The sequence below is a fragment of the Salmo trutta genome, chromosome 28 (genome assembly GCF_901001165.1).
Source record: "Salmo trutta chromosome 28, fSalTru1.1, whole genome shotgun sequence".
Taxonomy (NCBI): domain Eukaryota; kingdom Metazoa; phylum Chordata; class Actinopteri; order Salmoniformes; family Salmonidae; genus Salmo; species Salmo trutta.
Window position 1 is genome coordinate 36,562,202 of NC_042984.1, and position 14,661 is coordinate 36,576,862.

Sequence of the window (14,661 nt, forward strand, 5' to 3'; positions counted from 1 at the left end):
CTGCCTTCAACAGATATGGACTGCCCACACTGGCCACATTCTTTCAGTTGAGGATAAGAAGATCTACTTTGACAGTGCTCAGTGCACCTTAAAAATACTATGCCATACATTTGACAGAGCAGCGGCTTGCTTTAAACCCGGCAGCACTAAAAGTTCTGTGTTTGATCCTGAAGTATATGCTCCCGGCTGATTTACTCAACTCCTCTAGTTGTAAATGGTTGGGGCCAAACATCAAAAAATCTAAATCTAATTTTATTTGTCACATGCTTCGTAAACAACAGCTGTGGACTAACAGTGAAATGCTTACGTTTGGACCCTTCTGAACAATGCAGAGAGAAAGGAAATAGAGAAATAATAGAAAAGTAAAACACATAATAATAAAAGTAATAATAGATACATAATGTGTAACAGTGAGGGAAAAACGTTTTTGATCCCCTGCTGATTTTGTACGTTTGCCCACTGACAAAGAAATGATCAGTCTATAATTTTAATGGTAGGTTTATTTAAACAGTGAGAGACAGAATAACGACAAAAAAATACAGAAAAACGCATGTCAAAAATGTTATAAATTGATTTGCAAAACATGACTTAGTACTTGGTGGCAAAACCCTTGTTGGCAATCACAGAGGTCAGACGTTTCTTGTAGTTGGCCACCAGGTTTGCACACATCTCAGGAGGGATTTTGTCCCACTCCTCTTTGCAGATCTTCTCCAAGTCATTAATGTTTCGAGGCTGATGTTTGGCAACTCGAACCTTCAGTTCCCTCCTCAGATTTTCTATGGGATTAAGGTCTGGAGACTGGCTAGGCCACTCCAGGACCTTAATGTGCTTCTTCTTGAGCCACTCCTTTGTTGCCATGGCCGTGTGTTTTGGGTCATTGTCGTGCTGGAATACCCATCCACGACCCATTTTCAATGCCCTGGCTGAGGGAAGGAGGTTCTCACCCAAGATCTGACGGTACATGGCCCCGTCCATTGTCCCTTTGATGCGGTGAAGTTGTCCTGTCCCCTTAGCAGAAAAACACCCCCAAAGCATAATGTTTCCACCTCCATGTTTGACGGTGGGGATGGTGTTCTTGGGGTCATAGGCAGCATTCCTCCTCCTCCAAACACAGCGAGTTGAGTTGATGCCAAAGAGCTCCATTTTGGTATCATCTGACCACAACACTTTCACCCAGTTGTCCTCTGAATCATTCAGATGTTCATTGGCAAACTTCCGACGGGCATGTATATGTGCTTTCTTGAGCAGGGGGACCTTGCGGGCGCTGATGGATTTCAGTCCTTCACGGCGTAGTGTGTTACCAATTGTTTTCTTGGTGACTATGGTCCCAGCTGCCTTGAGATCATTGACAAGATCCTCCCGTGTAGTTCTGGGCTGATTCCTCACCGTTCTCATGATCATTGCAACTCCACGAGGTGAGATCTTGCATGGAGCCCCAGGCCGAGGGAGATTGACAGTTCTTTTGTGTTTCTTCCATTTGCGAATAATCGCACCAACTGTTGTCACCTTCTCACCAAGCTGCTTGGTGATGGTCTTGTAGCCCATTCCAGCCTTGTGTAGGTCTACAATCTTGTCCCTGACATCCTTGGAGAACTCTTTGGTCTTGGCCAATGGTGGAGAGTTTGGAATCTGATTGACTGCTTCTGTGGACAGGTGTCTTTTATACAGGTAACAAGCTGAGATTAGGAGCACTCCCTTTAAGAGTGTGCTCCTAATCTCAGCTCGTTGCCTGTATAAAAGACACCTGGGAGCCAGAAATCGTTCTGATTGAGAGGGGGTCAAATACTTATTTCCCTCATTAAAATGCAAATCAATGTATAACATTTTTGATATGCATTTTTCTGGATTTTTTTGTTGTTATTCTGTCTCTCACTGTTCAAATAAACCTACCATTAAAATTATAGACTGATCAGTGGGCAAACATACAAAATCAGCAGGGGATCAAATACTTTTTCCCCTCACTGTATCTTCTTTGCCTTTCATTTCAAATCAAATCAAATCAAATCAAATTTATTTATATAGCCCTTCGTACATCAGCTGAAATCTCAAAGTGCTGTACAGAAACCCAGCCTAAAACCCCAAACAGCAAGCAATGCATGTGAAAGAAGCACGGTGGCTGGGAAAAACTCCCTAGGAAAAACTCCTGAGAAAGGCCAAAAACCTAGGAAGAAACCTAGAGAGGAACCAGGCTATGAGGGGTGGCCAGTCCTCTTCTGGCTGTGCCGGGTGGATATTATAACAGAACATGGTCAGAACATGGTCAAGATTTCCTTCTACACTACCATTCCACTACCTTCCCCACTTTTCATCCCCATGTACATCCCATATTCATCTTCCTCAGTGTGTTTGATTAAAGTTCCCTGTGTGTGTTAACTCCTGAGCTGCTTTATTCCCCTCTAACCGGGGGCGGTGTCAGTGGGTCACAAACCAGTAAAATAAAGCCGGGTCACTCTCTTTCAGACAGAGCGGCTGGTAGTTAAAGGAAGAATTGGGTTGCTGAGAGTTGTTTAGACCTGCTGACCTCCTGAACAACAATCACATTGAGGAATGGTGCAGTACTCACTAACTAATGCTATACAGTGATCCTCATCAGTCTGGGGTCAAAGCAGAGACCAAGGCAGCGTTTCCTCTCCCCAGAGAAACACAGACATTACAATCAGTGTTTTGAAACCACACTATAATTGCTTTTATCAGTAGGACTCTATGTATCAGACTACCAGTAGTTTCATATCTTGAGATAGGCTATACAAGGGATATCGTAACCTGTCCCAATCACACCTGGACATATTTGTCCCTGTTATAAGGAGCATGCATAATTCACCTCATGATCAAATGCACTGACTGAGTTGTCTTTCACAATAGGTGACTGAATAGTAGGTTGTTGGTATGTGAGTGGTATGTAAGTGGTGCTACTGTGTGTTGCTGGAATGCTGGTGAGTTATTAAAGCAGAGCTCCTCATGTACATGAAAATATTTAGGCATAAATGGTTCCGGCAAAAAAATACAAAAATAAAAACAAATATATAAAAAAAATTAAAATAAATAAATAAATGGTTCCGGCAAAAAGCGGACCTCTGCATCTTTAAGACAAAGCGTCATCATAGACTCACATTTCGACTTTGTAAATGACGTCAACTGACTCCCAGCATGCACGCTGCAGCTCCAATTATCTGTAATGGCGGGTATTTCTGCATGTCCTGTGAATTATAGTTTTTGTCTAAATTAATTGAATCGTTAATTTAGACGTTAGGGGAAAGTCTACTGTATATTTAATTTAAGAGCTTTGTAGGAAACTTGAATTGAACGTGTACATTTAGGAGTACAAGCGAAATTATCATAGTCATGCTGTCGCGGCTTTCCGTTAGTGTAAGGAATTGAAACTAAGTAACCTATCAATGGTTCGAATATTTGCTGAAACAAATGGTTACAAGTAGCAATGTTAGTTTAATCTAACGTGTACCTCTTGGTGATCACTCACTGTCGGAAATGTTAATTGAGGATCAAAAAATTATACGATTATTGAACTGTAGTAGGCTATAACCTCTAACAATTTGAATTGTATTTTTTATTATAATATATGCTATCTATCTGGCTGTCAAAAATGGCGTTTTTTGCGTTGAGCTCACTGTCAGTGTTTTTGTTATTGATATCAAGTTCAATTCACACCACGTGTGCCTCAAAGTTGAATATCCCCAAAGTTTTATTACCACTTGCCCGAAGCACTAGAATAAACTTCACGCTGGAGGCAACTGAAGGCTGTTACAGATGGTAAGTGAATATCTTTAAAAAGATGGGTACCACCTTTCCTAGTATATTACCGCCATAGAAACGTGTTTGTTTGGTCCACGCATGTATCATCTTACATACATAGGTCATTGCTATGCACTGTGGCATATAACTAAATATTAAATCAGAATAATGCATTTAGTTGATAGAAAGTCAATATCTTTATGAAATAAATAGTTTTGGCTTGGGTATTATCTAACAGGCATGACCCTGTCTGGAAAATACCGGTGATCATGCACATGGATATGAGCCCAGGCCCTGCCATATGCCCCCCATAAACTGTCCAGTGTATGATTAAAAAAAAGTAGCAGCAGCGTAATAAATAAAGATAGTATGTGTGTGTGAGCAGAGTCAGTATAAATGTGTGTGCATGTTAAGTGTGTTGGAGTGTGAGTGTGCATAGAGACAGTGCAAAATGAAATAAACGTTATGCTTTTCATTTTAGAACCTGTGCCTCATCAATCAGAGACATTTCCTGTCAAAATCTTTAATTTGATAGATAACCGCTCCCAACATGTCCTTGGGCAAAATATAATCTCTCGTAGACAGACTACGTAAACAAATGGTACCGTAGGTCTGTCGTCATACATTGGGAAATGTGAGATACGGAGTAGCATTAGTTCCGGTGCTTTGGACAAACCATGATTTTGCATTAGCATCTTTTGAATTTAGTAATAAAATGTGACATTTGGCACAGATTTGCCTGTAACTTCTAAGAGATCGGGTGGAGCTCTTCGTTTCGGATCCTTGTTCAATCAATCTCTATTCTTAACACTTATGGACCCAAAACTTAATCGAGCATCTGACCAATTAGGCAAGACTTCAATTCTGTGTTAACCGAGATTAGGCAAAATGTGAGTTATTAGACCGATTTATGTTAATCAGGTTAATCTGAATAGCACCCTGATGAAAGCAAAACACTTCTGTTTTTAATAAATAAGAGGTTATTTATCTATAAACTTCAATTGTCTGAATACCTTTCGTACCTCCAGGTCTTCCACCAGACCGGAGGTGGCCAGCATCGAGGCTGTGGAAGTTGACGTCAGCAGACTGTGTTCCCAGAGAGCCGTCCTCCAGGCCCGCTCCACCCAGCCTTCCAGACTCACCAGCATCATACTGGCTGAGGATGTTGGTGAGTACAGTACCTGTTGGACGAAGAGAGATGCAAAGGTGTCTTTATTGTGTCTAAGCTTTTGGTCAAACAACCATGGAGGGCCTTTTCATCCAGCATAATATGAGACTAATGTGAACAGGTGAAATGGGCCTACCTTCTAATCCGGAAGTTCTTGAGGGTAGTATTGAAATAGCATATTCTCACATAAGATATTCTCAAATCTCTCCACAGATGTGTTTCCGTCCAATTGGCGACAGAGTTTAATGTGAATATTCTCTGACTTGCTGCAGATAAGTCTGCGTGATGACATAGTGCACATAAAAACGAGTTTGCGGTTAAATTCCCAAATACCGAATATTTTTTTTACTAGTTAACCTTTTCACACGTATCAACAAACGGGTGTGATCATTCTACGCAGTATACGCTCAAACCGATGTGATTAGAACTAGAGGTCGACCGATTAATTGGCATGGTTGATTTAATTAGGGCTGATTTCAAGTTTTCATTACAATCGGAAATTGGCCTTTTTGGATGCCGATTATGGGCGATTACATTGCAATCCACGAGGAAACTGTGTGGCAGGCTGACCACCTGTTACGCAAGTGCAGCGTCAAAAGGACCTTGTGGCTGCAAGGAGCCAAGGTAAGTTTCTAGCTAGCATTAAACTTATCTTATAAAAAAACAAATCAATCTTCACATAATCACTAGTTAACTACACATGGTTGATGATATTACCAGGTTAACTAGCTTGTCCTGCGTTGCATATAATCAATGTGGTGCCTGTTAATTTATCATCGAATCACAGCCTACTTTGCCAAACGGGTGTTGATTTAACAAAAGCACATTCGCAACAAAAGCGAATAAAGCACAATCGTTTCACAAATTTACCTAACCATTAACATCAATGCCTTTCTTAAAATCAATACACACAAGTATATATTTTTAAAGCTGCATATTTAGTAAAAATAAATCAATGTAAATCAATATTAACTAGGGAAATTGTCACTTCACTTGCGTTCAGTGCAAACAGAGTCAGGGTATATGCAACAGTTTGGGCCGCCTGGCTCGTTGCGAACTGTGTGAAGACCGTAATTAATTTGCCAGAATTTGACATAATTATGACATAACATTAAAGGTTGTGCAATGTAACAGCAATATTTAGACTTAGGGTTGCCACCCGTTCGATAAAATATGGAACGGTTCCTTATTTCACTGAAAGAATAAACCTTTTGTTTTCGAAATGGTAGTGTCCGGATTTGACTATATTAATGACCAAAGGCTTGTATTTCTGTGTTTTATTATATTATAATTAAGTCTATGATTTGATAGAGCAGTCTGACTGAGCGGTGGTAGGCAGCAGCAGGCTCGTAAGCATTCATTCAAACAGCAGTTTGCTTAGCAATGCTTGAAGCACAGCGCTGTTTATGATTTCAAGCCTATCAACTCCCGAGATTAGCCTGGTAATACTAAAGTGCCTATATGAACATCCAATAGTGAAAGGTATATGAAATACAAAAGGTATAGAGAGAAATAGTTGACGTGTCATAATTCCTATAATAACTACAACCTAAAACTTCTTAACTTCACTAGGGTAGCATTCGGAATTTTGAATGAAAAGTGTGCCCAAATTAAACTGCCTGCTACTCAGGGCCAGAAGCTAGGGTATGCATATAACACTGTAATGTTTCCAAAATTGTTAAAATAATGTCTGTGAGTATAACAGAACTGATTTGGCAGGCGAAAACCTGAGAGAATTCCATCCAGGAAGTAGAATTTATTTATTTTTGTAGTTTTCTATTCAATGCCATTACAGTATCCATTGACTTAGGACTCCAATTGTAGTTCCTATGCCTTCCACTAGATGTCAACAGTATTTAGAAATTGTTTCAGGCTTGTATTCTGAAAAATGAGGGAGTAAGACCAGTCTGAATGACTGGACCCTAAAGTGTCAGAGCTTTTTCATGCGCACCCGAGAGTGCACCTTTCTTGTTTACCTTTTATATTGACGACGTTATTGTCCGGTTGAAATATTATCGATTATTTAGGCTAAAAACAACCTGAGGATTGAATATAAACATCGTTTGACATGTTTCTATGAACTTTACGGATACAATTTGGATTTTATTTCTGCCTGTTGTGACTGCGTTTGAGCCTGTGGATTACTGAAGAAAACGCGCGAACAAAACAGAGGTTTTTGGATATAAAGAGTTCTTTATCGAACAAAATGGAAAATTTTATTGAGTAAATTAATGTCTTCTGAGTGCAACCATATCAAGATCATCAAAGGTAAGTGATTCATTTTATCTCTATTTCTGACTTGTGTAGCTCTACTTGGCTGGTTACTGTTTGTAATGATTTGTCTGCTGGGCGATGTTCTCAAATAATCGCATGGTATGCTTTCGCCGTAAAGCCTTTTTTAAATCTGACACCGTGGTTGGATTCACAAGAAGTTAATCTTTAATGCAATGTATAACACTTGTATGTTTTCTGAATTTTTATAATGAGTATTTTGGTTTTTGAATTTCACTGGATGTTGGCCAGGTGGGATGCGAGTGAGGTTAACTGGGAATATTGAAGAACTGGGAATATTGAACCACCAGCTTTACATGTTCTCATGTTCTGAGCAAGGAACTTAAACGTTAGCTCTTTTACATGGCACATATTGCACTTCTACTTTCTTCTCCAACACTTTTTGCATTATTTAAACCAAATTGAACATGTTTCATTATATATTTGAGACTAAATAGATTTTATTTATGTATTATATTAAGTTAATAAGTGTTCATTCAGTATTGTTGTAATTGTCATTATTACATATTGTAATGCTTTCATTAGGAGAATTATCGGAGTCAGGCGCAGGACACAGGGATGAGTGCAAACAAACGTGTTTACTCAAAACCATAAATAAAACTTCTTCCACAGCAAATATCCAGGGTTGGGAGGAACACCTCCAACAACCACAAAACAGGAAACAATCACGGACAAGACAAACAGGGAAGTCAGAGGGTTAAATAATGAACATAATCAGGGAATAATAAACGGGTGTGTATAATTAAGACAAAAGCAAACGAACAGGGAAACAGATCGATGGTAACTAGTAAGCCGGTGACGCCGAACGCCGCCCGAACAAGGAGAGGGGCCGATTTCGGCGGAAGTCGTGACACATATATATTGGCCAATTAATCGGTATTGGCTTTTTTTCGTCCTCCAATAATCTGTATCGGCGTTAAAATCATAATCGGTCGACCTCTAATTAGAATGCTTATTTAGAACAGCCAGTGTTCGATTGACGCAACAATCAACATTTAAGCTGGCCATACTTTTTTTTCACAAACATTTTGCACAAACACAGTCCTTACAAAGTTATGTCCAGAATGTGACCAGTTTATATTTGGATGCAATGCTCAGACATTCACAGAAGTAGCTACAGCATAGCACAATCATCCAAACTGGAAAATGTAGGCTAAATTTGTCCTAGCTCTAACTGAGGAAAGATTGACCTAACACCAGCGGTCATATTTCTATAACTCTCAGTTGACAGAAACTACAATATAAATTAGCTAATAGCAATTACTATTTATAATTAATCACATCACGGGTGAGCTCACCATTGATCTAAATAATTTAGTTAAACACTTTCTAGAAATCGAAAGTAATCTGAAGAAGGGTAGTTTGTGCGCGCCGGCATGTTTTTTTTTTCGCATCAACCAAAGATAGTAAGAGGAGACAAGATGAGTTGTCTGTTTTTATAGTATGCATGTTGAAGAGGGTGTGTCGTCTACGATCATTCACTTCCCTTCATTCACTTCCGGAAGTTTACCCGAAAGATGTGTGAACCTTTGACAGAATGCATTGTATTATGTCAACAAACATGGCGCCACACATAGCTGGCAAATAGCTCAGCATTAGCTCATTATAATCAGTACAACCTTCAAAAAAGTATTTTACACACATCATAGGTGTCCATTACAATCTATGCAATAATCGGAATGCATTATTTGTCACCAGTACTTGAAAATGTGAATAAAACTGTAAATACATTATGCTCCATACATACATGCATACATGCAGACTGTATGCACCTACAGTAGAAACGACAACAATATACAGAAAATAAGGAACTTAATTTGATTGGAACTCACATGTCCAAAGTTATTATTTGTAAGGAAAACAAAGAGGGCAATGCGAGCACCAGCCAGAAATTTTTCAAATTCGCCCAAGACTGCGCATATATCTGCATACTTGATGCAGACATTAGTGAAGTGCATGAGCTCTCCTCAAAGAGAGAAGTTTGTCAGGCTCAGTAAAGCCTCAAACATAAATTGTACGTAACACTGAAATGGGCTACTTCTATGTGAATTAATGAGGCGGAACACACCTCAATTCAAACTGTTACAAAATACAACTTAATTACAATAATTTTAAATTGACAACTTCAAATATAGCCTATAGATAATTAGCAGTCAGCTCGTGTCCTGTTGCGTAATAATCACATTTTGGAGTAGTGAGTGCATTCTGACATTGTGTGCATAAAACAACTCCTGCTGGGACGACCGTTAGAGATATTTGGAACTTGGCCTACCGTGTGGCGCAGTGGTCTAAGGCACTGCATCGCAGTGCTAGCTGTGCCACTAGAGATTCTGGGTTAGAGTCCAAGGCTCTGTTGCAGCCGGCTACGACCGGGGGACCCATGGAGCGGCGCACAATTGGCCCAGTGTCATTCGGGTAAGGGGGAGGCTTGGCTGGCAGGGATGTCCTTGTCCCATTGCTCACTAGTGACTCCTGTGCCGGGCACAGGGCACGCTGTCACGGTCACCAGGTGTAGGGTGTTTCAAGAAAGGGCATTGTGTCAAGAAGCATTGCGGCTTGGTTAGGTTGTGTTTTGGAGGACGCACGGCTCTCGACCTTCGCCTCTCCCGAGTCCGTACGGGAGTTGGAGCGATGAGACAAGACTGTAACTACCAATTGGATACCACTAAATTGGGGAGGGAAAAAAAAAGAAAAGAGATATTTGGAACTCGTGTATGAAAAGGTTAAATGGGATTCCATCGCATTTTCAACTCTACTGATGGTTTGCGTTATATACCGAATGTGCCCACTGGTATTGGAATGTGCGCTCAAGCCAACTGCTCACAGATGGAGTGCGGGTATAGCGTACATGATGAAATTATTATGGACAAAAGAGCGAGATTATAAAAATGTGTCAAAAGGCAGCCAAGCATCGATCATTAAGTCACCAGAATAACACCCTTTATTTATTGGAAAGAAGCATCAAGCTCATCACCTTGCACTTTCACCACCCTGTGAAGTTCATCATTTATTTAATCAGTAATCTAATAAATTGCATCAATTCCCTTGTCATAGTGGGAAGAGCACACGTCATCATGTGACTCAGTTTACTTCGATATAATGGTTATTATGTCAATGTTTTAGCACGAAAGCATTTCTACTGCCATTTCTCACATAATAAATTTTACACAGACGAAAAGATCCCACCATGTCTAGCGTATTTTGTTTTGTCAACATTTGGAAAGTTTACCGACAAATTTGCTGTTTCCATTAGGTCTGTTATGACATTTTGTATCCGACATGTGCTTTACTTGCATGAACAGGTTGTATGTGAACTTGGTTCAAGGTAAGGACTTGTTATACTTCGGTCCATGGAAGTTGAGGTGATTTAGCCTATAGGCCATCACCAGATAATCTACTCAGTGTATTGCTTAAATCGATGCTATGAACTACAGTACCAGTCAAAAGTTTGGACACACCTACTCATTCAAGGGTTTCTCTTTATTTGGACTATTTTGTACATTGTAGAATAATAGTGAAGTCTTTAAAACTATGAAATAACACATGGAATCATGTAGTAACCAAAAGAAGTGATAAACAAATCCAAATATATTTTAGATTCTTCAAATAGCCACCCTTGCCTTGATGACAGCTTTGCACACCCTTGGCATTATCTCAACCAGCTTCATGAGGAATGCTTTTCCAACAGTCTTGAAGGAGTTCCCACATATACTGAGCACTTGTTGGCTGCTTTCCCTTCACTCTGCTGTCCAACTCATCCCAAACCATCTCAATTGGGTTGAGGTCAAGTGATTGTGGAGGCCAGATAATCTGATGCAGGACTCCATCGCTCTCCTTGGTCAAATAGCCCTTACACAGCGTGGAGGTGTGTTTTGGGTCATTGTCCTGTTGAAAAACAAATGATAGTCCCACTCAGCGCAAACCAGATGGGATGGCATATCGCTGCAGAACGTTGTGGTAGCCATGCTGGTTAAGTGTGCCTTGAATTCTAAATAAATCACAGACACTGTCACCAGCAAAGCACATCACACCACCTCCTCCATGCTTCACGTTGGGAACCACACATACGGAGTTCATCCGTTCACCTACTCTGCGTCTCACAAAGACACAGCGGTTAGAACCAAAAATCTCACATTTGGACTCGTCAGACCAAAGGACAGATTTCCACAGGTCTAATGTCCATTACTCGTGTTTCTTGGCCCAAGCAAGTCTCTTCTTCTTATTGGTGTCCTTTTAGTAGTGGTTAATTTGCAGCAATTCAACCATGAAGGCCTGATTTATGCAGTCTCTGAACAGTTGATATTGAGATGTCTGTTACTTGAGCTCTGTGAAGCATTTATTTGGGCTGCAATCTGAGGTGCAGTTAACTCTAATGAACAGTTTCATCTTGGTGCTTGATGGTTTTTGCGACTGCACTTGAAGAAAATTTAAGTTCTTTAAATGTTCTGCAGTAACTGACCATGTCTTAAAGCAATGATGGATTGGCGTTTCTCTTTGCTTATTTGAGCTGTTCTTGCTATAGTATGGACTTGGTCTTTTACCAAATAGGGCTGTCTTCTGTATACCATCCCTACCTTGTCACAACACAACTGATTGGATCAAAGGAGAAGGAAGAAGGAAAGAAATTCCACAAATTAACTTTTAACAAGGCACACCATTCCAGGTGACTACCTCATGACTGGTTGAGAGACTGCCAATAGTGTGCAAGGCTGTCATCAAGGCAAAGGGTGGCTACTTTGAAGAGTAAAATATATTTTGATTTAACACTTTTTTTTGTTGGTTACTACATGATTCCACGTGTTATTTCATAGTTTTGATGTCTTCACTATTATTCTACAATGTAGAAAAAAGTAAAACTAAAGATAAAACCCTTCAATGAGTAAGTGTGTCCAAACTTTTGACTGGTATTGTATATGTTGAAACGTTGCCCTTTATTAGCTTAATCCGGTTTGTAAGTGCTTGGCTAGATCTAAAAAGTGCATCCCTGTGGGGCTCAGTAAAAGGAATGAAAACTGCCGCTTTACCACATTGTGCAATAGTACTGCAAGCCAGATGTTTACTCCAGCGCCATTGGCTTGTCATGGGGCAGTCATTTGTGATACAGACTGTAATTAGAGGTGCCTAACACACAGGCCCTTTCAGATGCCTTTCTTATAAACTTCTTTAACAATAATCATGTTGAAACTGTACAGAACGGTGCAGTGATACTGAATGTAGCCCATCGCTAATCACAGCAGCACCTCTGAGATGTTTCCTTTCTTGAGTTGAGTACACCTCGTACTGTGTCAGCCATTGCTAAGGTTTGGTGCGTTTGATGATAACTGGCTGCATTACCTGTGTGTGTGGCTGTCCCCTTCTCCTGTACTCAGTAACGGGACAGGTACTGCGCTGTGATGCCATCGTGGACATCATCAGTGAGATCCAGATAGTGTCCACCACCAAAGAGCTGCATCTGGAGGACTCACCACTGGAACTGAAGATCCACGCACTCGACTCTGAGGGTGAGGAGTATTCAAGGATACACTGTTATGCGTTATTGGACAGCTTGTAGCATTGGTTCTCTTTTGCTCAGAGATTTACATCATGGTACGCTGTCATCACAACACTTTACATTAAGTTGCTCTATACCTACCTATGTGTTAACAGTGTACTTACTCTAGTAACATTGTATCACCATTGTAGCAACAAAGTCCTGATATTCCACTTTTTACAATGTAATTGCTATGCAACATGTTAATGCAATGTTCTTAGTAGAGTAATTACAGCTTTACTACAGATAGAACAACTTAAAAGTGCTATCCGCTTCAGTATAATGCATAGAGAGATCCACAGTATTGTTGTGTGGACTAGCCAGTTTAATGACTTTTCCAGTAGTGATGATTGTGATCCCCCGTGGCAGGCCTTCCCTGTCCTCAGGCAGTGGTTAAATGTCTCTTTGTTCTGTCTCACTGGTTCCATTTGGGCCAGGCACAGACAAACTCTGTTAAATGAGCTGGAGCCACAACCTGATTCCGTTTGATGGCGGCCCCTAAGGCGCGCTGCATTTTGTTGTTTGTTTTAGCCTTTATGTGTACTACTCTCAGATCAATCAAATGGAATAGCTGAAATACCGTGTTGAAAGAGGACTATTGGTGTTTGGGCTTATAGGACTGCAACCTTTAGGGACTAGTCAAAGTGGTGTGCTGTATTTGCCATCTTGTCCACAGGGATTTAAGTCCTTTCAACACAAATTCACAGGACAATGTTTTGCCTGTAGCAGTGTAATATATATTTTAAAGTTGAAACTTAAATTGCACAATGTACGTTAAATCTAATCCCAAGCAATGGGTACATGTATTTGGCCACGTTTCTCACCCCCAAATTGTCGATTGTGCAGGAAACACCTTCAGCACTCTAGTAAGCCTGGTGTTTGACTGGACCATAGTGAAAGATGCAGACATGGATGGATTCCTTGACTCCTACAACTCATTAAGGTGCGTTTCCATGCACTCAATCATGGAGAAACAACCTGCCTGTGAGAGTGAATGTAAAGTAGATGGTTAACAACATCATTATAACAACTGGTTTAAGGATGGCAATTGAATGCAAATTCAATCTTACCTGTGACTTATCAGGTTATTTAAACACATTCGGTTATGATTTGCCTTGTGCCAGAATTGACCTCAAAACCTGAGGCCTATCCTATACTGAAGTAATCTTATCACAAGTCTAATATATTATCCTCTGTATGTAGAGATTAATTGTAAGATGTCCATTTGTCGCTGTCGATAATAGGCATGTAATGTGTTTTCCAATCCCTTTCCCTCCCTCAAGGGTTCTTAAATTCTCTGAGTCTACGTACACCCCCCCTGGTTACATCTCTGAGATGGAGAGAGTGGGGAAACAGGGAGATATCATCTTGGTGTCAGGACTGAAAACGGGCCACGCTAAGCTCAAGGCCAAAATCCAAGAATCTCTCTATAAGGTTTAAACATTTCCTGAATTTCTTACCTTGTTTTTGAAGTAGACTGTATCATACTGTATAGTTAATAATTAAATACTGGCTCAAGGACCTCAAATCAGAAGTATTTTTTTGTAGAAGTGAGGGAAGCGAACATCAGAGGGGTATAAAAACTTGAGCTTAGTTGAAGTAGTTTCCTACCATCGTCTCGGCTCGTGGCAGGCAGCAGCCCTCCAGGGGAATTGACGGCTATAAATAACAATCTGACTTGCGTAACAGTGATGTCTCCTCTCCAGTCTTATCTGTGATGTCACAGCTAGTAGAGCCTGTCTAACCCGTCTGAAATGAGACTCCACAGTCATAGGGTAGGCGTAATATTCGATTACAGTACCACTGAAGGGTGTATTTACAACAGTCAATTATATACCAAAAATGTGAATTAGTTTTGTACGTGATGATATGAAATATGATTACAAAGTTGACACAATTAGATTAATGACATGCCTTGGAG

General features: G+C 40.3%; 1 protein-coding gene across 1 annotated transcript in view; it reads left to right on the plus strand.

The window, feature by feature from the left end:
• The first annotated feature begins 3,115 nt into the window (after positions 1 to 3,115).
• nup210 (nucleoporin 210) overlaps positions 3,116 to 14,661 on the plus strand; it is a 64,909-nt gene continuing 53,363 nt past the window's right edge. Inside the window, exons 1-5 of the mRNA XM_029719854.1 lie at positions 3,116 to 3,768; positions 4,779 to 4,918; positions 12,580 to 12,711; positions 13,587 to 13,683; positions 14,024 to 14,174. Coding sequence (XP_029575714.1) covers positions 3,578 to 3,768; positions 4,779 to 4,918; positions 12,580 to 12,711; positions 13,587 to 13,683; positions 14,024 to 14,174 — 711 coding nt within the window. The 5' untranslated portion in view covers positions 3,116 to 3,577. The remainder of the gene's footprint in view (positions 3,769 to 4,778; positions 4,919 to 12,579; positions 12,712 to 13,586; positions 13,684 to 14,023; positions 14,175 to 14,661) is intronic.